At 38.0% G+C, this 26,632-nt stretch overlaps 2 protein-coding genes and 1 long non-coding RNA gene across 15 annotated transcripts; 1 reads left to right on the top strand and 2 right to left on the bottom strand.

Annotated features, from left to right (window-relative positions):
• The first annotated feature begins 1,487 nt into the window (after positions 1 to 1,487).
• On the top strand, positions 1,488 to 15,706 carry LOC128607630 (receptor-type tyrosine-protein phosphatase beta-like). 2 transcript variants are annotated; one of them, XM_053624646.1, is made up of 10 exons: positions 1,488 to 1,583; positions 5,931 to 6,030; positions 6,133 to 6,223; positions 7,136 to 7,212; positions 9,052 to 9,186; positions 11,843 to 11,965; positions 12,055 to 12,215; positions 12,440 to 12,575; positions 12,738 to 12,802; positions 14,211 to 15,706. In XM_053624646.1, exons 1-10 carry the CDS (start codon positions 1,489 to 1,491, stop codon positions 14,488 to 14,490), a joined length of 1,263 nt encoding a protein of 420 aa, XP_053480621.1. In that variant the 5' UTR covers position 1,488; the 3' UTR covers positions 14,491 to 15,706. The 2 variants fall into 2 exon arrangements, with proteins under 2 accessions (XP_053480621.1, XP_053480622.1); XM_053624647.1 differs by lacking the exon at positions 1,488 to 1,583 and adding an exon at positions 3,791 to 3,879 and having other exon boundaries at positions 14,211 to 15,705.
• On the bottom strand, positions 11,876 to 14,204 carry LOC128607633 (uncharacterized). The gene is made up of 4 exons (XR_008385928.1): positions 12,751 to 14,204; positions 12,434 to 12,539; positions 12,097 to 12,217; positions 11,876 to 11,956 (listed from the first exon to the last, which is right to left on the bottom strand). It is a non-coding gene; the product is annotated as an uncharacterized LOC128607633 (long non-coding RNA).
• Positions 15,707 to 24,338, bottom strand: LOC128607631 (transcriptional regulator QRICH1-like). 12 transcript variants are annotated; one of them, XM_053624659.1, is made up of 10 exons: positions 24,080 to 24,338; positions 22,722 to 23,302; positions 21,195 to 21,636; positions 20,910 to 21,057; positions 20,156 to 20,310; positions 19,987 to 20,066; positions 19,740 to 19,829; positions 18,384 to 18,535; positions 18,177 to 18,256; positions 15,707 to 17,644 (listed from the first exon to the last, which is right to left on the bottom strand). In XM_053624659.1, exons 4-10 carry the CDS (start codon positions 20,947 to 20,949, stop codon positions 17,639 to 17,641), a joined length of 603 nt encoding a protein of 200 aa, XP_053480634.1. In that variant the 5' UTR covers positions 20,950 to 21,057; positions 21,195 to 21,636; positions 22,722 to 23,302; positions 24,080 to 24,338; the 3' UTR covers positions 15,707 to 17,638. The 12 variants fall into 12 exon arrangements, 11 of the variants coding, with proteins under 11 accessions (XP_053480634.1, XP_053480633.1, XP_053480625.1 ...); XM_053624658.1 differs by having other exon boundaries at positions 15,707 to 17,375; XM_053624650.1 differs by having other exon boundaries at positions 15,707 to 18,256; positions 21,195 to 21,294; positions 21,514 to 21,636.
• Between the last annotated feature and the right edge of the window lie 2,294 nt (positions 24,339 to 26,632).

The raw sequence follows: 26,632 nt of genomic DNA, 5'->3' as shown, positions 1-26,632 counted from the left end.
TGTGTCATCAGTTGAGGAAAACTGTAACATAATACTTAGTATCATAAACTGATCCAAACACTTTTGTTGCTACTGTACTTATAAAAATATTGTATTTAATTTCTTGTCCCTATTATACACTTTACCTGGCTGCTACTGCAATAATTCAGTTATATATATATAATAACTAATATAATATATATAATATATATATATATATATATATATATATATATATATATATATATATATATATATATATATATATATATATAATAACTAATTCATGTAATGTTATGTTTACATTTATACCATTTTTCAATTATATTGTTACTCTTTGGCACCTATCTTTTGCACTACCTGTATATCAGACACTTCCACACTAAAACTGTGTACTGTTCGGCACTACACTGTCACTTACTGTGCCTATTGTAATGTTTTAGAAGCTACTGTACTGTCCTGTGTTGTTAGCACACGTTTGCAGGTGCACTTTATGTAAAAATATGTAGATCTTATTTAGTTCTGTGACGTCTCATGTGGTTAGCATGTGGTCTTGTTTTATGTACCAGCTGTATATGGTTAAAGCCACTTGAACTTGAAAAATTCCTAAAAATATCAATTTATGTCTATTCACATTGGGGGTGGTATCCGGCTTCTAATTATCACAGCAAGCTCGACTTCTTTTCTCGCTTTTCATGTTTGCGACACACAGTTATATGATCACATAATTGTATCATTATTTTATTTACAGGAATCTACTCTCTTGAAGTTATGGCATATGCAAACATACAAAGTGTGATGTGTTACACCAGTCATAAAAAAAGAAGTCCAATTCAATAATCAGCCTGCGCTACACACTTTGGTTTTTCTTTCACAAAATGTGATATAAATCATGACAGTAGAAATCAAAGATTTCTAAAGAATCCACCATCCTGTTGTTGCTCAGAGTTTTAGAAACATGCTGGTTTTCCACACCCATGAATCCTATGTTGAGCTGGTTGGATCTCAAAGTTGGCTAAAAAATAAATATTAACATGCGTTAATAACACTAGGATACTACTGTGAAGCAGGTATTCTTCTGAACTCTTTTAAATATACAAATTATCTTCTAAGTCTGAGCAAGAGAGATTGTGTTTGTGTGTGTGAGAGAGAGAGAGGGAAAGATTTTGTGTGGGTGTGCGTGAGTGAGAAAGACATTTTCTGTGTGTGGGGGTAAGTAAGAGAGAGAGAGAGACAGACAGACAGACAGACAGACAGCTTGTGTGTGTGAGAGAGAGAAAGAGACAGACAGATTATATGTGTGTGTGTGTGAGAGAGAGAGAGAGAGAGACATTGTGTATGTGTGTGAGAGAGAGACAGACAGACAGACAGACAGATTGTGTGTGAGAGAGAGAGACAGACAGACAGACAGATTGTGTGTGTGTGTGAGAGAGAGAGAGAGATTCTCAAACAGGATAAACCGGTATGTGGTAAGTCTTACTCAGATGTACTCCAACTCGTTGCGTACACATGCTCCATATGCAAACACAACTTTTTAAAAAAAAAAAAAAAAAAAAAACTGACTGTTCATCGAGAACATTTACATCAAGAACATTCCCTGTTAGGTAAGTAAGTTGGTTTAATAAGTGGTTTCTGTTTTAGTGAATATCAAAATGTCAATTTAACATTGAGAGCTGTAAGTTCTTAGATTAATTTGCTGTTGCTTTTGTTGTTATGTCTGTATGTATGTATTTTTTTGGTGCATTGTGAGGACCAAAAGAACCAAATGTCCTCACAATTTATTTGAAAAAAATAAAATACCAAAATATTCCCTTCTGCTACGGAGGTTAGGGTTAGGACTAGGTGTAGGCATTGTATTAACTGGTTACAGTAATCATTATGTCAGTGGAAGTTCCGCACACACAGTGTGTGTGTGTGTAGATGTAGTGACTACACAATCTACTGTTTGTTGATTGACATTGCAATATTGGCCTTTATTAGTATCACAGAAAACTGTAGTATGCAAAGAGCCTACTATCCAGCTGTGGCCATCTCATGTCACATAGTATGGTGGTAGTTCTGTTCTAGTAATTCTAAGGGTCCAAGCATTGCTCTAGAGCCACTGTCTGTTTAGCTCTGTGTTTGGACTGCATCCTGCATCCTGACTAATCCTTCTTACCCACAAGATCCTTTGAATGCAAATCTGCAAACACCGACGTGTAAAAAAAAAAAATCAAAGCTAAAAACAATATACAATGTCTTAGTAAGGTGTTTGCAGGGTTGCCAGGTCTCAACAAAATTTCTAGCCCAAATACAATCTCAAAAATGCACAAAATGTCCTGAAACTAGCCCACAAATTTTTCTATTGTGTGTCAGTGATGATGTACACTGTATGGCCAAACGTTTGTAGACACCTGACCATCGCACCCCTAATGTCATTTTAGATCATCCCATTTTACATCCATTCTTCTGGGAAGGCTTTCCAGTAGATCTTGGAATGTGGCTGTGGGAATTTTCCCATTCAGCCACAAGATCATTAGGGAGGCCAGTCACTGATGTAGGACTAAAAGACTTGCTGTGCTGTCAGCATTGCAATTCATCCCAAAGGTGTTCAGTAGGGTTGAGGTCAGGGCTCTGTGTAGGCCACTCGAGTTCTTCCACACCAACCTTGGCAAAACATGTCTTCATGGACCCTGCTTTGTTCCCAGGGGCATTGTCATGCAGGAACAGGTTTGGGCCCCTTAGATCCAATGAAGGGAAATCGTAATGCTACAGCATCGAAAGACATCCTATACACCCGTCTGTATTTATAGAAATTCAACAAGGTTCTTAGAAAGACAATTATGTGGATACAATACTCCACAATACTGTCATGTATCAGAAATTTCCCTAGAAGTAACAATTGACTCCAAATATGTATAGGGGACTTTGAAGTAGCACTTTAATAAAAATTTGTAACATTTTTAAAAGAACATTTTAGACAAGACAAGACAAAACAAGAACAAAAACCACATATATATTGCTGGGAACTTAATAGCATCAACAGGTGGAATATAAAAATAGTCTGAGGAAAAAGTGTAGTCAGAATATGTACTCACTGAACACTTTATTAGGAACACCTGTACACATACTCATTCATACATTTATCTATTCAGCCAATCGTGGCAGCAGTGCAAAGCATAAAATCATGCAGATACGGGCCAGCAGCTTTGGGTAATTGTCACATCAACGATTGGAATGGGGTAAAAAATGTCATCTCACTGATTTTAGCATGATTGCTGGTTTCAGACAGGCTGGTTTTAGTATTGCTATAACTGCTGATCTTATGAGATTTTCACACACAACAGTCTCTAGTGTTTACTCAGAATGGTGTAAAGCGGCAGTTCTGCTAATGAAAACATAGAGATGTCGATAGAGTATGGCCAGACTGGGTCGTGTAGACAGAAAGGCTGCATTAACTCAGATAACCACTCTGTACAATTGTGGTGACCAGAAAAACATGTCATAATGCATGACACATTGAACGTTGAGGTGGACTGGCTACAACAGTAGAAGACCAGGTTATTTGAGGGTATTTGAGCAATTGACAATTGAAGAGGACAATAATGATGAATTCTTACAGGGTTTTCAGGGTCCATGAATGAAACTGTTTTTTTTTTTTCAGAGGATCTCAAGTTACATAGAAACTGCTTACAAAAAAAAAAAAACACTCTGAATCGAATCGGCTTATAATTTCTAACACACTGCATTTGGCCTGTAGTGGCTGAGCCTCATGACTTCAGGGGGAGATTGGCCTCTGAACCAAGACCATAAGACAACTTTGCAGCATTTTGGCTTCATCCTCAGGGCTTCTAGGAAGTGACACTTTAACAGTTTGCATGCAATCTGGCTGGACTCAAGAAAAAGTTAGTCAAAGATGAGGTAAGCGAGTGTGAGTATAGTGTTGTCCATGCTAAATGGAGTTCCTAGCCAGTGTTTGTGGGAAGCCTCATGCCGATGAGCCATGTCTTCCCTATTTCCACAAATTCTTCTCATTTCACTTCATACTGGTCTCTGTCTTTCTTTTTCTTCCTGTTATGATGTCCACAGGGGGCCTCATAAGAAATCTGTTTATTAACTATAGTGGTGCTTCAAAGTTTGTGAACCCTTTAGAATTTTCTATATATCTGCATAAATGTGACCTAAAACATCATCAGATATTCACACTATTGAGGAAAATGATCCAATATTACATACAGTGGGGGAAAGAAGTATTGAACGCATCAAATAAAATTTTAGTAAATATATTTTCAATGAGGTTATTCACATAAAATTTTCACCAAACATCAGTATTAAGTCAAGAAATCCAGAAAAATAAAGAATTCACAACATTAAAGCCCATAAATAAAGTTTTGTGTAATAAAGTGGAATGACACAGGAAAAAAGTATTAAACATGCTAACTGAAATTTATTTAATACTTAGTGGAGAAGCCTTTGTTTGTAATGACAGCTTCAAGACGCTTCCTGTATGAAGAAATTAATCAGCTGCAGTATTGAGGTGTGATTTTGGCCCATTCTTCTAAACACATTGTCTTTAAAGCTTGTTCAATTGGATTCCAGTCAGGTGATTGACTGGGCCATTCTAACGCCTTGATTTTTTTTCTTGAAACCAATTGAGAGTTTCCTTTGCTGTATGCTTTGGATCGTTGTCCTGCTGGAAGGTCCACCCACGTCTCATCTTCATCATCCTGGTGGATGGCAGCAGATTCTTCTCAGGAATCTTCTGGTAAAAGGCTCCAATCATCGCTCCTTCAATTATACGAAGTCTGCCAGTACCATGTGATGAAAAACAGCCCCACACCATGATGCTTCCACCTCCAAATTCCAAACTGTTGGTATAGTGTTTTAAGGGTGATGTGCAGTACCATTTCTTCTCCAAACATTGTGTGTAGTATGACAGCCAAAAAGTAAAATTTTCTGAACAGACTACACTCTCCTAGTATTTCATAGGCTTGTCCAAATTAGCAAACTTTAAATGAGCTTCGACATGCCTTTTCTTTAATAATGGAGTCTTGCGGGGTGAGCGTGAGCGGTGGAGTGCATTGCCTATTGTTTTCTATTTTACGATGGCACCTGCTGCCACCTGCCTCCAAGTGTTTCTGGAGCTCTTTCTGAGTGGTCCTTGGCTCTTGGGCTACTCTTCTGACTATTCTTCTTACTCCCTGGTCAGAAATCTTGAGAGAAGCTCCTGTGTGTGGCCGGTTGATGATGGAGTGATGTTGCTTCCACTTGTGGATAATGGCCACAATGGTGCTTACTGGAAGATTCAGAAGTTTCAAAATATGTCTGTATCCGATTCCATCAATATGTATAGCAACAATAAGGTTGTGAAGGTCTTGGGAGAGCTCTTTGCTTTTACCGATCATCCCAGATGTTTCTTGTGTGACACTTTGGTAACGAAAAGCCTTTTTATAGTCCATCAATTTACTAACCCAGCTGATATTAATTTGCACAGATAGGAGGTATAATTACTTTCTAACTACTTACGGATTTCAGCTGGTTCCTTGCCCTACCTTGCCTTGGAGAACTGATTTTTCTTAGCGTGTTCAATACTTTTTTCCTGGGTCATTCCACTTTATTACACATAACTTTATTTATGGATTTAATGTTGGGAATTCTTTGTAGTTGCGGATTTCTTAAGTTAATACTGATGTCTGGTGAAAATTTCATGTGAATAACCGCATTGGAAACATATTTACTGAAAAAAACGTTGACGATTTCAATATGTATTTCCCCCCAATTTATTTATGAGGAAATATAGAAAATTCTAAAGGGTTTGCACACTTCAAACTAAGCACCACTTTATAATATCTGCCTTCAACTACAACAATACAATCTGGTGCTTCAAAGGGAAATGACGGTGCTGTTTTAGCTAAATGTAGACAATATCTGGATGGATGTTTAGATGTTTCTTGGTTCTGCATATTTTGCAGGATAAGAACATATCCAAGAGCACACATTCTGCAGAAGTTCCATGCACATTGTCAGTCTCTTGCGGCCAACAGCAATGCAGGATATCAAAGGGAATTTGAGGTGAATGTAATTGATATATCCCCTGCCCTTAGTAAAGGTTTTTGTTTCAGATCAGTATTTAGTATAGTGTTGTAATTTCACATAATTATATATGTTCCTTAGGAGCTGTGTGACAATGCAAAGGAGTTCTCATGCAGGGCTGGAGAGCTGGATGCCAATAAAAACAAAAACAGATATCCTTTCATTTTACCCTGTGAGTACTTATAAACCTTACTCACCAACTTTAATTAGCTAAATAGCCGAATCTTTATATAATTTTATACTCTATGGTGTCACAATTACAAACAAAAGACCTTAAAGTAAAAATCCACCCTGAATGACTTGCATGTTCATTTTTATAATTAAGGTGATCTTAACTGATCACAATGATCTTCGATATTAGCAAAACATGACCTTTTTCACTAATGTTTCACTAATGTGAGATTACTGAAATTTGTCCCTCTATTAAACACCTTTGTAACTGCACTTGCTATGTCCTACTGTGACGTCAGAGCATCAGACAACTGCAACAAATTAGCACCAGACTCGCTAAGCATGTCACAAATATTTCAGTATAAACATATTTAATGTGTTTCAGGGTGGAGGCCTGATGAACAATAATTTTCATTAAAATAAACATATAACAATCAAACTATGTAACCAACCATTTATTACGAACCAGGATTATTGTGAGGAGACACTGTAAAATGTGTAAATATTGGTGACAATAATTAGAAAGCATTTAAACCATACCTTCATCAATTAAACCTCCTTTAACAAATAAAACGTAGCTCTGCTCTGCTTCTCTAAGAACTTCCCAAAAGGCTTGTGGAGCTGGTTGGACAGCTCTCTCCCTCAAACCTTTCATTCGAACTACTTCCAAAGCAGCTAGGTCATGTGACTGAGCAGGCCATTACAGACAGCATTGCTGCATTCCTCTCTAATTCCAAAGCTCGCTTGCATAGTTTTAAGAGGTGTTTGGGGTCAAGAATTAAACATTGAAAACAAACAAAAAAATGTTTGGAAAATTCCTTTCAAAACCTGAAGGTACTAACCTACTGTAGATCTACAACCTCCTGATTGTGACGCTGTGAGTTTCTTAACACGTTGACTTTTTGTCTTTCAGATGACCACTGCAGAGTTAAGCTGTCTTTATTAGAGTCACAACCACACTCAGACTACATCAATGCCAGCTATGTGCCTGTGAGTAAAGGAATGGGCTGATCAAGATTATTAATCATTCAGTCAATTCACTTATTAGACAGTAACAGTCCCAGATTTAATAAAAAATACAGTCAGTCGAACAGTAATCAGCCACTGATAACTGTAGTAATCAGTTACAAATGCAGGGTCTCCCAATCCTCTCTTTTCATTTTTCAGTATCTAGTTCAGCTCTCAATACAACTTAAAAATATGTAATTCACTTCACAGGATATACACAAAACCAATTCAAAATACTGTGCCTGTTATTGAGAATATTAATCCTTTTATCCGCATTCTTAAGGGCATACTATAAACTCAAGGAATGATGGATGCAACTGACTAACTAGTCTTCCTATCATAATATTAGTATGATCTAATCAGCTACGGAATTACAGCACTAGCGAATCCAAGAAGCCAAGACTGAAGGAAGAAATAAGGCAAGAATATATCACTTCAGGGAAGAGGAGAACTGAATTTCTGTCATTTAAGCCCATAATCATGAGCCCTAAGCTGTTGCCTGTGCTACTATCTAATAAGCTGTTTAAATGGCATGACATACTAGAATAAATAGAAGAACATTTGGTCCATTCGCAATAAGTTTCACAGTATCCTCTTCCACTAGGCCTGTACTACCCTGTGGAGTTCAAGCCAACCAGGTGTTCCTGTAGACCTTGATTGGTTGGATCAGTCTATATTACCATATGGTTAACTAAACAACACGGATCATTAGGATTTTTTGCATATTTGTTATACACTCTCCATCTGCTTTATTAGGAATACATGAACCCCACAGCTTATTCATGTAAGTATTCAATCAGCCAATCCTGTGGCAACAGCACAATGCAGATACAGGTCACAAACTTCAGGTAATGTTCATATCAAACATCAGAACATGATTCCTGGGACACAATATTCTCTAGAATTTAAACAGAATGGTGTTAAAATAAAAAAACATGTAGCAAGTGGCACTTCTGTGGCAGAAACACCTTGTGGATGAGACAGGTCAGAGGAGAATGGCCAGACTGGTTCAGTTTGACAGGAAGGCTACAGTAAATCCACAGTAAAACCAATAACCATTCTTTACAACCATGGTGAGCAGAAAAAGCATCTCAGAAGGCACAACTTGTCAAAACCTGATGTAAATGGGCTACAACAGCAGAAGACCAAATCGCATTCCATTCCTGCCAGCCAAGAACAGGAATCTGAGGCTGCAGTGGACACAGGTTCATCGAAACAGTTGAAGATTGGAAAAACAAGGTCTGGTCTTTTTTCACTGGCAGAATGCCACTCACTGGATTTTTTTTTCCACAACATTCTATGTAAACTTTAGATACTGTTGTGGGTGAAAAAACCAAGACATCTGAAATACTCAAAGCTATCCATTTGACACCAATAGCAAGACCATGGTCACAGTCACTAAGATCATAATTTTTTTTATGTGAACTGAAGCTCTTGACCTATGTCTGCAATATGACATTGACATCTGATTTTATGCATTGCGTTGCTGTCACACGATTGGCTGACTGGATAATTGTATTAATGTGCAGATATACAGTATACTGTATGTGTTCCTATTAAAGTGTCTGGTAAATGAATATATGTAGATGCTGTGTATACTGTATGCTTTTGAGGAGCTAGTGTATGACCAGAGCACTGGATCAAATGTCATTTTGATCAATCTAGAATGAATAATTCAGAAGTCAGATTCATTCAGCATTTAGTCAGTAATTCAGTCAATAGATTAATTAAGAAAGGAATCTTTGGCGAAAAAAAACAAACCTTGGATGTAAATAATATTTTAATCACTCTATATAACTGTGTATTTATGTGTGTCTGTAGGGCGGCTGTACAGAACATGACTTCATCTGTACTCAGGCTCCTTTGCCATCAACAATGGCTGATTTCTGGCGCATGGTCTGGGAGCAAAATGTACAGGTTATCATCATGATGACAGCACTAAAAGAGAGCGACAAGGTGTGAAAACAGACCAGTCAGTATGGGAATTTTTGTTTTTTTTAACAAATACAGATAGTAGCACATATGTCCCTGTTGTAAACAAATAGTGACAGTTGTGTCCTCACTCACAAATGAAGTTATCAAATGTTCTGCAGTCTTTAGGCTATCTAAGTAAAAACATCTACAGCCATCTTTTGGGTGTCTGTGTGGTACCATCCACAGCAATCTCATGGTGAGCTTTACTCTATCCATGCAGGGCCATTCTCAGCAGCATTGAGTGATTCCAGATCCATAGGGCAGAAGCAGTCAGGATCACTGGTATCTCATCAGGCTGCAGGAGTAACATTTGTAGCCTCAGAATATGAGAGAGAGAGAGAGAGAGAGAGAGAGAGAGAGAGAAATTGATTATTAGGTATGCTCCTGTGTGTCCTTTAGTCGTTTAAGATGTACATTACATGCAAAGTGCAAGCAGGGACTCTGGAAAGACTAGCTATGAAACTAAAAGGGAGAGCCAGAAGGAAATACAGACATGAGGCCACCCTGGGACATAAAGCAGCCAGCCACTCCACCATCAACAAACCTGAATGAATGCATGAGAGTGGAGAGAGACAGCATCCAAACATCCCACTTTTCCAAAATTTATGCCCATGAACCTGATCTGCCTAAGAAAAAAGCTATTAACAAAAGGCTTGACTAAATAAATAGGTATTCAGCCTAGACTTAAGGAATGAGACTGTGTCTGAGTCCTGAACAGTAATTGGAAGGTGGTTCCATAACTGTGGGGCTTTGTAAGAAAAAGCTCTGCCCCTTGCTGTAGCCTTCATAATTCTAGGTACCAACAAAGAGCCTGAAACTTTCTTGAAGCAGGTGTGGCAGATCATAAAAGACCAAAAGTTTGCTCAAGTACTGTGGTGCAAGACCATTCAGTGCTTTCTAGGTCATTAGAAGTATTTTATAATCAATGCTAAATTTTACAGGGAGCCAGTGGCATGTGGGGTGATGGGGTCATATCTTCTGGTTTGTTCCCTGGCTGCTGCTTTCTGGACTAACTTGAGCTTGTTTGTGCAACTTCTGTAAAATCCAGACAGCAAGGCATTACAATAGTCCAACCTAGAGGTTAGAAAAGCACAAACTATTTTTTTTTTTTGCATTATGTAGTGACATTATATTTCTTATCATGGCAATATTTCTGAGATGAAATAAGGCTATCCTAGTAATGCACTTCAAAAGAGAGACTAGTCAATAATCATACCAAGGTCTTTTACTGCTGCACATGGTGTAACTGAAAGGCCATCCAGAGTTACTATAGTCAGGTCCATAAGTATTAAGACAGTGACAAAATTTTCATATTTTTGCCTCTGTACACCACCACTATAGATCTGAAATGAAAGCAATCAAGATGTGATTGAAGTGTCTACTTTCAGCTTTAATTCAGGGGGTTTAACAAAAGTATGCATCAACCGTTTAGGAATTACAGCCATCTTTGCAGAGTCCCACCATTTTCCCAGGCTCAAAAGTAATTGGACAATTGACTGATAAGCAGTTTCCTTGTTATTTCATGACAAATCAAGCAGATAAAAAGGTCTGTAGTTGATTCCAGGTGTTGAATTTGCATTTGGTAGCATAAGAAAAAAATCACCTGGTCTTTTTTCCAGTCTTCAACTGTCCAGTCTTGCTCTCAAAAAATACTCAAATTGTCAATAAAGCCCAAGTTGTTTTCAAAGCACCACCTAGACCTCCAGCAGTTCAGTGACTATAATCTGCTGAGGCTATATCACCACACTGCATTGGGATGGGTCCAGAGCATATTACTGCACTGGACATAATCTTTGCTAATTTACATACCTCTAAAATGTTAGCCTTAGATACCTCAGACTGATGAATGTGTATATAATTTGCTCCTACGCAAATAAATACGACTGTAAGATTACCTTCTATGTCCAGCACCCTGGCTCCCAATAAACACATAGTTAATGCTGAGTCTTCTATAGCCAGAGCTCTTTCAACAGGTTCCTCAGTGGATGGTTCACTGAGGAGAGCAAACCTGTTTGACACGTGAAGTGGAGACACGTGGTGCTCCTGTGCATGAGCCTTTGTGTTAGCTTTGGCTTTATAATTATGCCACAGAGTCATCATGCATTTCCCCCACTGTGAGGGCTCTAATGCCAGAGTTGGAGGTTTTCTTACGAGGCACACAAACGTTCCCCCACTTAAACTATGCTACTCTCACACTTGCTAGTGCTTTCTAGAATCTGGATCCACAAGACTAATGCTGCAATCTTCTCTGTCAGAGTGCTAACTAATATACACTTAACACAAATAAAGCTATTGCTAATGATGGAGGAAGATTGGCTAAACATCCTGTGTTTGACACACTGACCAAGCTCAATGTTTGCCATGCTGAATGTTAAACATACCTAGTCAAAGCTTTCTGAAGATGATTTTAGGCAGATCCAACGGGGATGGCTGAATAGGAATTAAGAACAAAATAAGAATGAATGAACTTTACTGTCCATCTAAATGTGAGTTTAAATGTGAGTCCAGTGTTAAGGTTGACATTGTCCTGGAATTGCCCTAAAAAAAAAATTAACACAACACAAGGGTTAAGAAATCATCTAAAAGATGTATAAATATGTATATTATTATATTTTTGAATGTATGCATGGTTGTCTAGGTGCTATGTAATCAGTACTGGCCTCCTGAGAGAGGCACTGGCTGTTATGGGGCTCTGCAGGTCACCACCATGTCCCGTCATCATGGTCCATACTGCTACATCACCACCATCCACCTACGACAGGTGATCCATAAATAACAAAGAACATCATAAATATATAATGCATTTTCCTGTGTTTCCATTAATTATCATGGTGCTGGTGTGTTTTTCAGCATGGCAGCCCTACAGATAGACACATAACGCATTACTACTACCCTGGCTGGCCTGATCAGGGTGTTCCAAAGGACCACACCACTCTCAGCAACTTCACTGAGCATGTGCGGAAGCTGCTGGATGATATTCCACGCTTAGGCCCCACAGTCGTTCACTGCAGGTCTAAAGATACAAAACATGCACACACACACACACACATAAATCACGTAAATGTTTAGTATCAGCTAGCAGTCTAGCTCACTTCAGGTGGATGTAAAGATTACAATCTGATTAATATTACTCTGAGTTCTCATTGTTAAGGTTGACATTTCCTGGAACTGTATTTAGAAACCATACATTTTGTGTGTGTGTGTGTGTGGTGTATGTGTGTGTGCACACATTTAGTGCAGGCATAGGTCGCTCTGGAACATTTGTAGCAATACTGTGGTTGATGCAACTCTGTGCAAGGGGGATTCCGCCTGATGTACATCTCGCTGTCCGAGACCTGCGCAGACACAGAGTGTTGATGGTGCAAAATGTGGTGAGCGCTTACCCACAAATTCATCTTACAAATCAACACAATACACACTTGTGATGCAACTCAACATACTAATTTTGTCAGGAAAAACAAGTGTCAGGTGCATTGAAATATGACATGGGAAAGTAATGTAATGTATATGTGTGTGTGTGTGTTGTTTTTTAGGAGCAATACATACTTGTGCATCAGTGTTTACTTCACTGGCTAGCTGGGAACACGGAGAGACCAAAGTGAGAATCTCACACACACACAATGACATTTTTCAATCCACTCCACCTGTAATGTATTAGTATGTAATTCAAATTAAAATAAAAAATACATCACTTATATCGGAAGTACAAGGGCATTTGTATAAGGGGCACACCAGTATAATTTTGAATTAGACAGACATGACACAATGTCTTACCAAAGTTTTATCCAAATTTCATGCCCTAGTACAATATATTAAACAGCAATTCCAGATACATTTGTGGTAACTTTTCAAAAAATTGTTATATTTGAAGTAGTCCCATTTCTGGAATGGATGAAAGAATGAATTGTAGATAATTAGATCTTAATTTAATGATATATATTTTTTTATTTCTATAAATATATTTTATAAATGTATATAAATTTATATATTGAAGAATTGAAGTAAACACGGGGGGGCTGGCTGTGGCATGTCTGGACATTTCCAATGCCTATGGTTCCATACCTCATAAGATGGTGGCATTGTTGTTGGAACTGCATAATTCAGGAGCCGTATCCTGGACTGTTACAACACATTCTGGCTTACACGTGCCACTGGGATTACCACTTCTGACTGGGATCATTTTGAGAAAGGGATTACCACTGGCTTCACCACTTTTTGCCCTGGCCATGACCATGCTGGTCAAATCAGCAGATGTGAAATGCAGAGGACCCATCACCAAGTATGGCATTTGACAATGCCCATAAAAGACTTCATGTATGATTTGACTGTAACAACATCATCATTACACAAGTGCATATGGATTCTCCAGGGTCTAAGATGGCTCATGACCAGGGAATGGATGTAATTCAGAGAAGTCTGAAACAAATTCCTTTTCTCTGTGCATGGGAACCCAATCCCCATCTCTGAGAAACCAATTAAGAGCCTGAGGATAACCTACAATTGCTCACTGAAGGACACTGCAGCCACCCAACAGGAGTTGGAGCCATGGCCAGTGGTGGCAGGGAAGTTCAAAGCTTGGATTTACTACCAAGTGTCCGGTGGTCCCTGCTGGTGAACAAGGTCACACTCTTCGCAGTCAAGGCACATGGACAAGATGGGAGCATGGGATGGACAAGAATAGCATGTGACCCTCTGACAGGCCTAGTTCCTAATCTGTTCAATGTACAATGTCTTCTCACGTCCATCCAACCACTTCTGGAAACACCAGCATGCAAGTTGTGCCAGCAAAGTGAATGTACTAGAGCACATACTCAGCTGCTACCTGAAGGTCCTGGAAGAGGGGCACTAAAACCATTATTTGGTTATTAGGCTTATTATCTTTAACAAACACATACACCATAAAACAAAAAGTCACAGCTTATGAGCTCTTGTAGAAACAAACAATTACCTGTTGACATAATAATAGATTACTAATAGATAGTAATGTGCAATTTTCCTGCCAACAGAACCCGGAATACTGTGGTGCATTTCCAGGCAGCACAGCCACAAACAGACAGGCAATCCAGAAGGGAACGGAAAAAGCAGAGGAGAAATTCTGGCCATACACACCGCCCTGAGTCCACCCACTCCTCTCTTCAAGTGTCACACACCCCCCAGCCTCAGCACACAGCATGGCAATCCCTACGGGATTCCCTGCACGCTTTTAACCCTGGAAAACTCCTGCAGAGGATAATGCCTCCGTCTTCTCAACTCACCAACTCACAAACACAACACACACAACTGTAGGGCAGATACACACACACACACACACACACACACACACACACACACAGGTACTCACTAGCAAAGCATACAGTGGTCTATTGTTAGAGTAGTGTTCAATATGTAGCTGCATTGCTGATTTTGTTTCAGAACATGTCAAAGAAACATGAATCATATTTAGTGCTGAGCTAGGATTTTAGTTTGTGTACAGTAACCAAAATAAACAACAGCGGCTGTGTGACTTGTTTCACCTGAAACAAATCATGCCAAATAGATAGCTGTTAGCCAGAAAGCAGGATAACCAAAATAAGCTTCTGTAATTGACACTTTTGTCATATTTTAGATTTTACACCATAATGTAAATATAGTAAAATTAAATACAAATTATAATAAAAAAATAGTGTCTTTTGTAAGAATTGGACTTTCACATTTTGTGTAAAAAGGGGAACTTAATATCCTCTGAAACTTACTTGGAACCCTTTCTTTCCCTCAAGGGAAACACTTAGGGTTATACACAGAGGGACAACGAAGGAACCCTTAATGGTTCTACATTTTCTACAAGTGTAGATACACAAAATATTGGACAGGAAATATGCATAGTTTTCAGAAGTATTCACTCCTATAACTCAATACCACAGCTGACATGTGCTGCACAATTACAGCTGCACATTTTTGGAGACACTACCATTTTTGCCCGTTCTTCTTGCCAATCTTGCTTGTAAAGAATCGGATTTAGGTCTGGGCTTTAACTGAGCTATTCTTAAATAATCAGGGAGTGTGCGTAGATGTGAAGTAGAATTATTAACACGACAAAAACTTCATTTTCAGCCTCGACCAACAATGTAAACTTGCGAGTCAAGGTGAAGTAGTGAGGATCTTCCTAATGTGCTGGTGCTAAAGATTGTACAGCTTGGATAAACTTCCATAATTTGAATTGCAACTTACATGAAATTACATGCATTAATAAAATTAACAGCTGCTACAATCACATGTTAAAATAAATCTTTCCAAAATGTTTAAAATAGCAGTAATATTGTATTTAAATACTTTTATAATCAAGTGTCAAGTGTAAATATGTTTGTGTTTTGTATAGCTACAAATAACACTGGGATAATTTATGGGAAATGTTACAGGCCACATGTCTATTGTATATTTACCGTTGTTTTCTGCAATTTTTATGAAATTAGATGAAACATTCTAGTTTGTTTTGCCTGAATACCAGCTTGGCTTCACTGGTGTGGAATTACACTATGTCTACTAAGCTTACATTCTTTGTTATCACATAGTGTTTGTTTGCAAGAAAAGCATGTTTTTGGAATACATGCATATTCTTTTTTAAGAGCATGGGTTTAGTTTGACACAAATTTAAGGAACTAAAAAAATATTAATAATATAAATTAGATTAAAAACCATATTAAAAGCAATATGAACTCACCATTAATGACGACAAAATAAATCTAATTCAATCCAAAATAAATCTATAAATGAAGATAACAACAACAAAAAAACTAGCCTTTTAATTAGAACAAAAGACACCTTATAAAATGAGAGTTGAATCTTTTTGTTTTCCACATCTGCTACTAGGAATATTTCCATGACTAACATATTAACACTATACTGAAGGATAGTAAGGAAGTTCACTGTTTTTTTTTTCTGTTCTAGTTGTATACATTTTTTTTATCATTTACTTATTGCTGTTATTAAATGAATAAATATTACAATTTCAGTTACATTTTCATTCAATTTCATATTTTTTTGTCTAGTATATGAGAAGTGTATTCTTACCACTTTTGTACACATGCTCAGTGTGTTGAAATGCTTGAAGCAGAATCATTTTTTAAACTTGTATTGATTTGAGTTACAGAAGTCATCATTCAGACTACACAGAAAACAACAAAACTGGAACACTTCATACTCTTCCTAAAGCTTCCTTTCATCCTCTGGTTGATTTCTGAGCTCCTGGAGAACTTATGGTCATCTTTTCCTAACTTCTGATATAAGCTAACAAGGAACACGATTCCCTTGAAGTTCTGGTCTTTATCCAATATTGTGTCATTGCAAAATTAGGTAAAACACAACACAAGCATAAAAGTTGACAAGTCGTTCCTTTACGCATTATATACATATGAGTTTTATATAATGTATATTACATTTTGTCTTAACATGTCATGGTCACTTTTGCAGCACTCTTTGAAAAATAAAGTACCAAATACTGTATGAGTGGATTCGGTCAAGTTTACTGAATATAGGAAATGGAAAAAAGGCCACCAGAGCTTCTGTGTTACTGCCATGAAGACTATTTGTGTATACTACATAACCAGGACCTGAATAGGAAGCTTACATCTGAGCCTTAGGCAACACAGTAAACAGTAAGAAGAGACAGTAGAAGAAAATGATGACATGATAATAAAAGCAAACATGGAAAAAGAGAGACGATAAAATCAGTCATTGCACCACTGCATCAAATAACAGTGACACAGATTAAAGCATTTAACTAAAGAAAGTGATGTTGTAGAATGCTGAAATTAACATCCCTCAGCTGTTGTTCTCTTAGTGTGATTTGAGCACTTAAATAGTGAGGCAATTTTAAGAGGAGCAGAGGTATAAGTGCATCAGTTATAGAAGAGAGAGAAAGACAGAGCAAAAGAGAATGTGTGTGTTTGTGTGTTCTTTCTCCTTCTTGCTACTATATAAGTGATGTGAAGACATACAAACCACTCCTCGTGCAGAGGTTAGGCTTTGCTGGAGAAATCTCCTGTATTTCATGCACAATGAGTATGCGTGAGAGCATGATTTCTAGCTGCTGATGCATAACAGGCTGTGTCGAGTACCAAATAGGGCTGCCAGAGGAAACCACTGGTTCAAGGGTCAAGTAGAAGGTATCATTCTGACCTTTATCACTTTGAGGACTAGAAAAATAGAAAAAAATATATTTTTAAAAAAATGCATCTTATCCCACATGGACCACTCAAAAAAGACAATTTCATGTGCTTGGCTCAAGTTTTGAATATATACTATAGGGTCAATATCAAAAGTAACAGTCAGTATCTGGTGGCCACCAGCTGCTTTAAGCACTACCGTGCATCTCATCCTCATGGACTGCACCACATTTGTCAGTTCTTGCTGTGAGATGTTACTCCACTTTTCCACCAAATCATTTGCAAGTTCTCCATCATGTCTGGGGGGGCACATGGTTACATGTCATTTTCCACTGCAAGGACGATCCTTCCTGTCTCCCTGTAGCACTGTCTTAGGCATCTTACATTACAAACACTGCAGTTTATTGCTCTGAACACATCTGTAGTCCTCATGCCTCCCTGTAGCAAGCCTGTGTTATGTTCACACAGGTGAGCAGGAACCCTAGGCATCTTTCTCCTGGTGTTTTTCAGAGTCAGTAGAAAGGTCTCTGTAGTGTCCCAAGTTATTGTAACTGTGACCTTAATTGTGACCTTAATTGTTAGTGTCTTAAGGACTGTTCCACAGATGCATGTTCAATAATTGTTTATGGTTCATAAACAAAAATCCTTCCATAAATATTGTTTATATTGCTAATAATCAAGATGAAAGGATATTGTAAAATGAATCTTACAAGAAATGTTATGGGTCAGTGGGATAATCACTGGTCAACAGTGAATAAATGAGTGTAATGGGAATCTTTAAAAACAAGAATTTCTACTTCATTATTCTTCTAACCAGAAGAATGTACTGACCATTTTTAGAGACAGAAGACAAAGTTTGATAGGGCAGCGTAAAGGCGTCTCTGGCTGCTCAGCGTGCACGCCATCCATCACTGTGAACAAACATACACTAAATCATGCACACCACCTTGTGGTATAATCTCTAGCACCAAAGTGCACCTCGTCTATTCCAAATACACTCTTTACCCCTCTAGTCAAAATGTATGTGCAAGTCCCCACCTTTCTGACCAATCTGGAGTCCTCTGACATAGTGAATGCTTGTGACCTTGTCTTTGGGGTTGAACGGATTCTTCTTTGTGTGTCGTAGGACGTTTGTGAAAGCCACCTTCAAGTGTTCATCCACTGTTTTTAAATTAAAATACCTAAGTGAACTTCAAGAGTGAGAGATAAAAGAATAGTTTTATAGATATTAGAACTGCAAAAACTACTTCAATACTTATATGGAACTGCATGCACAAACATTAGCATTGTAGGTTGATTGTGAGTATATAATATCATGTGTGTGTCAGCACAATAATCAAAGTTGTTTGGGCAGTATTAAAGTCATAAATAAAACAATATTTATATCCAAATAGTCTTTACTTTTATATTGCTGTACATGATACACCTATATGTATTATAATCTGCAAATCAGAAGGCTGATGGTTCATGACATTAAGGGAGTGTAGCTTTCAAATGAAAAGTATAAACACAATTACACTCAAAATAAATAAGTGAAGAATTATGCCATAACTGAATGCAAATCAGGGCTATTATAGATTTAGCCTTCATTAAATAATCTTCAGTACACAAATAAAGCCTGTGTACCCAAAACAACTGCTTTTGTTTTTCTTGCCAACATTTTCAATAGGGTCCTTTCACAAATCACATGTCTAAGGTAGAAACTGGAGTGTGTGTATGCAGGGTTTTACAGTAACCACCAGGCTCTTGCAGGAAAAAGTTGCTGCTTGTCTGTTTTATTTAAAACGCGTACACTAGAAAAGTTTCCGTGCGCACTTTCTTTCTCCCTACTCACCCGTGGTTATGTAAAATAGTGTGTTTTTATTCACTTTCTACAAATATCATTAATATTTAAATTATTTGTTCTATTTGACACTTAATTGTAAACCTATTTAATCTTATTTTTTTCCCTTGGTCAAAATTTGTTTGCTTTTTTTTTACACTATTTTTGGCCTAGAACTATATGAGGTGCAGGAAGGGGCGGGGCTTCCAGGTGGTCAGTTAATATCAGAGTGTTCAGAACACAAAACACAAACCGTCAGGCATTCCAGATTCACGTCTATTGGCGTATACGCAGTATTTAAAGGGGGGTAGGGGAAGGGACTCTTTTGGCACATTTTTGAGTGATGTTAAAATGACTTACTTCTATACAAAATGTGTCAAATTTGGCAGGTCTTGATTTGTTTTGAGCTTGTGATTTAAAATGGGTCAATGAAAGATGATATCTAACAATTAGCCAATGAGCCAAATTAAAGAAAACCTACCAATATTTTTTTTATCTGAGGAAGCCAAATATCATGATCAGGTTTAAAATATGATTAATTGTGCATCCTGTGGTGTGCAAGTATGTCTTACTTTGTGCTGAAAAACATTAAAGTGTTAAGGAGTGTGCAAGGTGAATGGGCTCCCAGGTGTTTGCATTCCCACATTTCCTCGGTCACATGGCTAGGAATGACAAACATTAAAAACTTTAACTTAAACCATCTATCAATACATGACCCTTCAATAATATAAACAGATACTAAATACAACTTCAGTTGTGTATAAATTAGTGCGTTTTGCTACCTAACGGATGGACAGTGGGCTTCCGTGAGTGTAGTACCTTATGTAATGATTGTTGGAACCGCTGATAATAATGATCACTGAATATATAATCAACTCTATCGTTATCTGTGTTATATACTGCAGAAAGAAATAGAAAAGAAACAGAAGGTCAGAAAGAAGATATATGAGTAAGGAACATAGCATATAGTAAGGGTTATTCCATGTACCTTTTGTATACATAGGAAAATATAGTAGAGCATGTCAGCTTCTAAGGTTTTGCCCTCAAAGCCCTTAGCCTCCTGTATCATCAGAGATAAGCCTAAACTCAGCTCTGCTATGGACGTGCATAACAGGTACTCCTGAAACTGTAGCGGCTTCCGTCCTATAAACACACACAATGAACACAATTCAAATCCGCAATATTACATTTTTACTCCAATCACCATGTAAAAACATTTGATCTGCTAACTGTAGTGTAACTATATATTACATTTTTTTATCAAAATATTTTACACTCAAAGTTACGTTATTTCTAGACAGAGTGTTTTGACTTATTGAAGTTTGTATGAAACCCATTTACTTCAAGTGCCCAGTCAAACCAACTAACAACTCAATGATAATTATAATAAATTTGATAATGGATGGTTGTGGTTTCCACCCCTATAACTTAAATTTTAAAATCTCAGACCAACTGGCCACATGTCACGGACTCCAGAGTGTCCCAAGTCAAGTCAAATGGGTTTGTATCATCATTCCTCTATTTAGCTTGCATACATTGGAACAAAATGTTGGTTCTCCAAGACCATGGTGCAAAAGCACATAACAGTACGCAAGACTACATACAGTGCAAATACACAAGAGTACCCCACATAGAAAATTATCAGTGTAAATCATGCAGCACTTTCCATTTTAAAAAATTAACTTTTAAAATAACTTTAAATTTTAATAAAATCATGCACAGAGAAAAAAATACTGCCATACTACCAACTGGAGCCAGTCTGTTTCTCTGTTCTTTCTCCATCTCACAGTTTTTCTTCTCTGCTCATAGTCGCCACATGATAAACTCCATCTCTGATTTTAAGGAAACAGGCAATGTGGGGCTGTCAGACACGCTCTGTGTCTGCTGATCCTGTCAATCAAATGCACAGCTAATCACAACACTGCACCACAAACATGACGAATAATCAGCTTTTCCATGTAACTTGATTGTAAAAATCATCTGTCTTAAGTGATTGATTGATGTATAGCTTCCCATCCTCCAATCACCTGTGGAATCTGCTCGGTAGCAAATGTGCAGTGTGCCAATCGGACACACACCTGTTGCGCCGGTGACTGTGATTGGAATGTGAATACTCCCATTCAATAACTGTGTGGGGAAGAGGCTGCTGGTTAAAGTTTACACTACTTCCACCTGTCCATTCGCCGTGAGGAATCAACACTACCCGCTAACCATCAGATGTTCAGTTTTATTAAGGCCTGTAGTCTCGTTTTTTTTTTTACAAACACAAAGAAAAGCATGCACATCTGACATCAGATCTACATGCGTTTAGCATAGGCTGCAAGAAGACACTAAATGTTATTCTACCTGCACTCGGGTGGGCTGTTCTGTGGCCTGATGCTGAACAGTAACAATTTGTGATGGGATTTGGGGCTGGGTTATCACCGGGCACTTGCTGTTGTTGCTCAGACAATACGCCTGCACCGGGACCTACTCTAACCAACATGTTAGAAGGGGGGAAAAAAGAAATGTGTCAGCCTATGACCACAGACCAAGTAAGCAAGGAGCAAGCAATGTGCAAAAGAAAGAAAGAAAGAAAGAACAAACATCAGGGTAGTCAGTATTCTACATTACCATTATGACTTGAAAATGCTGGATGTAAAATGTTACAATTGTGATGATAAATTGTTAAGAATGTGTCGTCGTGCACTGCACAGATTAACCAGGGGCTGCATCCCAAAACACACAATGCACACTAACTAGTATGCTTAGTACTATTTATGTATTTTGTTCTCCATCCTGTCAAAACACATTAGACACTAGAGGACGACCGATTGATCGGTTTTGCAGATTAACCGGCATCGATAACCGATTGCTTGAATTAGTGTTTATAGGCAAAAATCCACACAGAGTTTTTCCTGGTTGCGTCCGTGACGGGAGCGGTTGAGAAGGGTCCGCTGTCATTATACGGTACGAGTGCGACCTCTAAGCAACTTCATAATAGGGATGGGCGATATCTTATTATTTGCGATATACCGGTAGAAAGTCTTCCCATGATAATAAAGCCTAGTTGATGATGTATTTCTGTGTGTGACCCATTCACAGCTCATGTGCAGAGCGAAAACAAATATGACGGAACATGGACGTGAAGCTGACGAGTTCATCGCTAAACGAGGAGCTACCTCTACAATCTGGAAGTGGTTTGGTTACAGAAAGTCAGTTTTATTTTTAGATCAATGTTTGTGTTTCTGAGGCTCTCAAGATCACAGCTATTAGTTGTAGCCAAAAACAGTGATGCATGGTACTATATTTATATCGTCACTGATATCACAATCGCAATAAATACCAGAAAATATCATGATATAGTTTTAAGTCCACATCATCAATCCCTACTTCACAACTAGGTACTGATCCAAATTCCACAATGAAGATAAATCAGCTTAACATCATCTTCCATTCATTGGCTTCACACCAAAATATCTTTGCGTTCTCTTTCCTGCCAATCTTTTGGGCCCGAAGCTCGAGCGTCGTGATGTTTGAGGTGTCCAAGATACAAATTTCCAACCGATTCTCACCTGACATTTCTGACACAGCACTACTTGTGATTTACTATTGCAGGAAAGTCAGAGGGGAAAGTCACAGCCGCTCAGGAGCAATGGATTATACAATGTTTTGTTGTACTTTGGATTAACAATCATGTTCAAAACAAAATACTCCTACACACTGTAGCTTTAACATTACAGAGAGACTGTAGATATTCTCTTTGTCACCCAACACCAATTGATAAATTGTTAGAAGTGTGGTCTTTTCACAAGCCCTTGGATAATATGTGAAATAAAAAATAAAGGCATTGTTCGTTGATTCTTCCCATCTTTCGTTCTCTCTTACTGGACAGGCAAGCTGGAGGAGTGAGCCAGCCACTTCTTTGCTGTCCACGTAGATGAGATTCGTCTCTTGTTGAGAAGTACTGCTGTTGTCATCCTGCTGCCTGAACTCCTGCAATGCCTCAGGCACTTTACTAGCCAGTGACTCCAGAAACTCTTTCATGTGGTGTTGTCGGACGCTGCATGCTTTTCACCTTCACCAGCTCCTCAAACCGCACTGAGCCCTCCATGCAATTACTTATCAATCACTCCAGCAACAACGGCATCGAAACCTGAAACACACAAACAGGATAAGAATGTGTAGCCAAAGAATGATCTGTCTAGAACTAGATCGGACGTAACCGGAAGTCTAGCTTTGGCTCAGGCCTACATGCTTCCTATTCAACGTATAGTGCATTGTTTCGTAGCATTATAAAAAATAAAAAAAAATTAAAAATAAAAAAAAGAAGGGAAAAAAGCATATCAGAGAATGTCCAGTGCACTCAATATATGCAGATTACCCTAGATTAGTGGTTTTCAAAGTGGGGGCCGCCCGGGGGGCCTCAACAATTTGGTGTGAAAAATAAATTCTCACTCTCAGACAACCACACACACACAATCAATTCCTAATCTAATGTAATGTAAAGATGTAAGATGTCAGATGTAATTATTATTATTAATAATAATAATAATAATAATAATAAAGGGGGGTATATTCAGAAGTCTGTATTTTTAATGTGTTTTAAAGACATCTTGCAAAAGGGGAGCCTCGGTCAAATGTTAATACCATTTGAGATACCTTGCCCTGGAAAAGTTTGGGAACCCCTGCCCTAGATTCCAGCTAGAAATAGGAGCTGGGCTTAAAATGCATTACACATTTACATTTATTCACTTAGCAGACGCTTTTATCCAAAGCGACTTACAAATGAGACATTTACACTTCTTAAATCCATAATTCGATTTGAAGATCATTTTGGCCCAAATGAGAAGGTAGAGGCAGAATTACAAATCTGTCCATTTTAGGCTGTAAGTGCACTAGATAGGGTGTGAAAGCTGGCATTTATACATACCATAATAAGTAGGAGTAAGGAGTCAAGTTGCATTCAGCCACTGTTTATGTGCATCTTGATAGCCAGCTCGTTACCTAATTTACCTGTCTATGCCTCTCCTGGACAGTTTCGGTAAATTTCGCACTAGCTACATTAGAAGACGGACGTGTAAATTAATGAAAAGTCCACCTCTCATTCTGCTTTGTTTTCACTGGAGTTGTCAACAATGTTTCCCCACTTCCCTCCTGTATCTGACTCACATTTCCTAAAGGCGCCATTTTAGAACAAAAAGCTGGCAACCAATCAGAAATCGTTTAACGGAAACAACAAGATATCGCGAGATTGTTTTTTTTAAATAACGCGAGATTTGCGTGTTCCATCAGCTTTTGTGAAAAAAATGAATAAAACCGCCCAGAATAAAATTTTGGTCTTAAGCGTAAATTTAAAAAAAAAATTATAATAAAGAAAAATGTTAGGAATCAGGAAAGTAGTACTAAGAATGGGAGCACAAACATTATTTATACTCATAAATTGGTAAGTATTTGGGAGTGCCATAGAGGTGTTACTAATGGTTAACGAAAGGTGGCAGCACTGAGACAGAAAAGATGAACGGTGCAGAGCTAATAAATGAGCTATCATTTATGAAAAATAATACAATTCGTCAGAAGTCAAATATCCCCAGTAAGACTATAAGAAACAATGCAATAGAAGTGAGAATAACTTTTTTTGTTTTTTTGTTTGGTTTTTTAACCCTTTCCTTTACTGCCTTGTTGTTTGGGGTCCCAGAGACCCCACTGCATTGAGTTCAAAATGAACCACTTTTTTCTTCCAAATATTTGTACATCATTCTATGCCAGAGATTTCAAAACACTGTACACTGAAAATAATTGCATTGTATTGTATTATTCACCCTTTTTCTAACAACAAACTGGGCTTGCAAGTTTCAAAAAGTTGAAGTATTATGTAAATTATAATAAAGAGTTGTTATTATTTAGGCAAAAAGGGAAATATATGTGTCAATGGGCTGTATGTAAATATCTATGCTTTTCTTTTCTTTTCTAAAAAAAATTACATATTAGGAAATGTATATTATTCTGGAAAATAGCATAGGTTATAGGTTATAAAGTACAAATATATAAAACAGAAAACTAACTACGTATAAAGAAAAACTAACTATGTATAAATTTCCAATGAATACTAAGCCCCCTCCACACACAGCCACACCTGCATGCACACACACGCGCGCACACACACACACACACACACACACACACACACACACACACATACACACACACACACACACACACACACACACACACAATGGTGCTGCAGCCATCGGAGTATCAGGGGGTTCAGCCTGACTTTGGACAACGGTCATAGCTGGTTGTGATCTAGGAGGATGCTTTCTCCTCTCTATTTGAGGATTCACAAGGGCCTGACCCAGTTGTTTCAATTCAATTTACCACTCCTCCAATCACTGCTGATTTCACACCAAATGATAAAGGCATTGTAAGTGCTTTCATCAATGATGTTGAAAAAAAAAACACCATCTAACTGGAAATATTGCCCCTACCAGTATGAGCATTCCAAACTCTTGCTGTTGCTTCACTTTTGGACCTGTATATTCCTGCTAGAATTAGCAGCCCAATGTAGGCTTACAGGAGTGTGGTATCTATATTTTTCCATGTTTCTCCATACACCTGCCTCATCTCTACTGTATATTTGTCATCTCAAGAATGATGTTTTCAGTTGGAGGTGAGATGTACAACTCAAAAGCTGATTTGAGGGCTGTAACATGGCTGACAGCATATCTGGTGTGTCCTGTAAATATTTAGATTGTATTTTCCCCACTGCCCCATTTCTCAGGTAGAGATACAGACCATAACAATTTTACATTTTTAGATGAGAAGGTATCTGATCCAAATAACTGAACAGCAGGCTCTTGATGGGTTTGAGATGCTTCAGAAGGGTCGACCTAAAAAAAAAAAAAAAATTACTCTCAGAGGAGGATCCTTCAAAATCAGGGTTCTCCACATGGTCATAAATCTCAGATTGATCACTTTCCTGATCACTTTCACTGCTACAAGGGTACATTTCCAGAACCTCAGCAGTAGAACATTTATTTTTGCATGCCATTTTCACAGCAGAGAGAGCACAAGAGAAAGAGAAATGATTCACAAGACTCTGTCCTCCCCTTTTTATATGCTTGTTCCACCTCTCTGTTCTGCAAATTACAACTACACTTCCCATGGGCCATGGGTGTGCATATTGTGGGGGGCATCACCCACTTTCCTACATGAAAAAACAACTTATAAAGTGTGTGTGTGTGTGTGTGTGTGTGTGTGTGTGTGTGTGTGTGAGAGAGAGAGAGAGAGAGAGAGAGAGAGAGAGAGAGAGAGAGAGAGAGAGTCAGCTTTACCCTTATCACCCTTAACAATAGCTGGGGTTTCTGAGACCCCAAACCAAAGTTATTTATAATTTTTGTAGGCGGTGTCTTGTCTTTGTAGGGGGTAACAATCCTTGTTAATTAACATTACCTTAGATAACATGTTAACTTTAATTGAACCATCA

The sequence above is a fragment of the Ictalurus furcatus genome, chromosome 5, assembly GCF_023375685.1.
Source record: "Ictalurus furcatus strain D&B chromosome 5, Billie_1.0, whole genome shotgun sequence".
Taxonomy (NCBI): Eukaryota; Metazoa; Chordata; class Actinopteri; order Siluriformes; family Ictaluridae; genus Ictalurus; species Ictalurus furcatus.
The sequence above is the reverse complement of the archived record's forward strand: the minus strand, read 5'-3'. Positions and strand labels throughout refer to the sequence as shown.

What these genes read in the sequence shown, in the direction of transcription:
- LOC128607630 (XM_053624646.1), top strand. Translation starts at nt 1,489, where the DNA reads ATGCTCCATATGCAAACACAACTTTTTAAAAAAAAAAAAAAAAAAAAA. An exon ending in GATATCAAAGGGAATTTGAG is followed by an intron (nt 6,031 to 6,132) that starts GTGAATGTAATT and finishes TATGTTCCTTAG; the next exon opens with GAGCTGTGTGACAATGCAAA. An exon ending in TGTTGATGGTGCAAAATGTG is followed by an intron (nt 12,576 to 12,737) that starts GTGAGCGCTTAC and finishes GTTGTTTTTTAG; the next exon opens with GAGCAATACATACTTGTGCA.
- LOC128607631 (XM_053624648.1), bottom strand. Translation starts at nt 20,949, where the DNA reads ATGGAGAAAGAACAGAGAAACAGACTGGCTCCAGTTGGTA. An exon ending in TCCAACAATCATTACATAAG is followed by an intron (nt 19,830 to 19,986) that starts GTACTACACTCA and finishes TGTCATTCCTAG; the next exon opens with CCATGTGACCGAGGAAATGT. An exon ending in ACTCCAGATTGGTCAGAAAG is followed by an intron (nt 18,257 to 18,383) that starts GTGGGGACTTGC and finishes GTTTGTTCACAG; the next exon opens with TGATGGATGGCGTGCACGCT.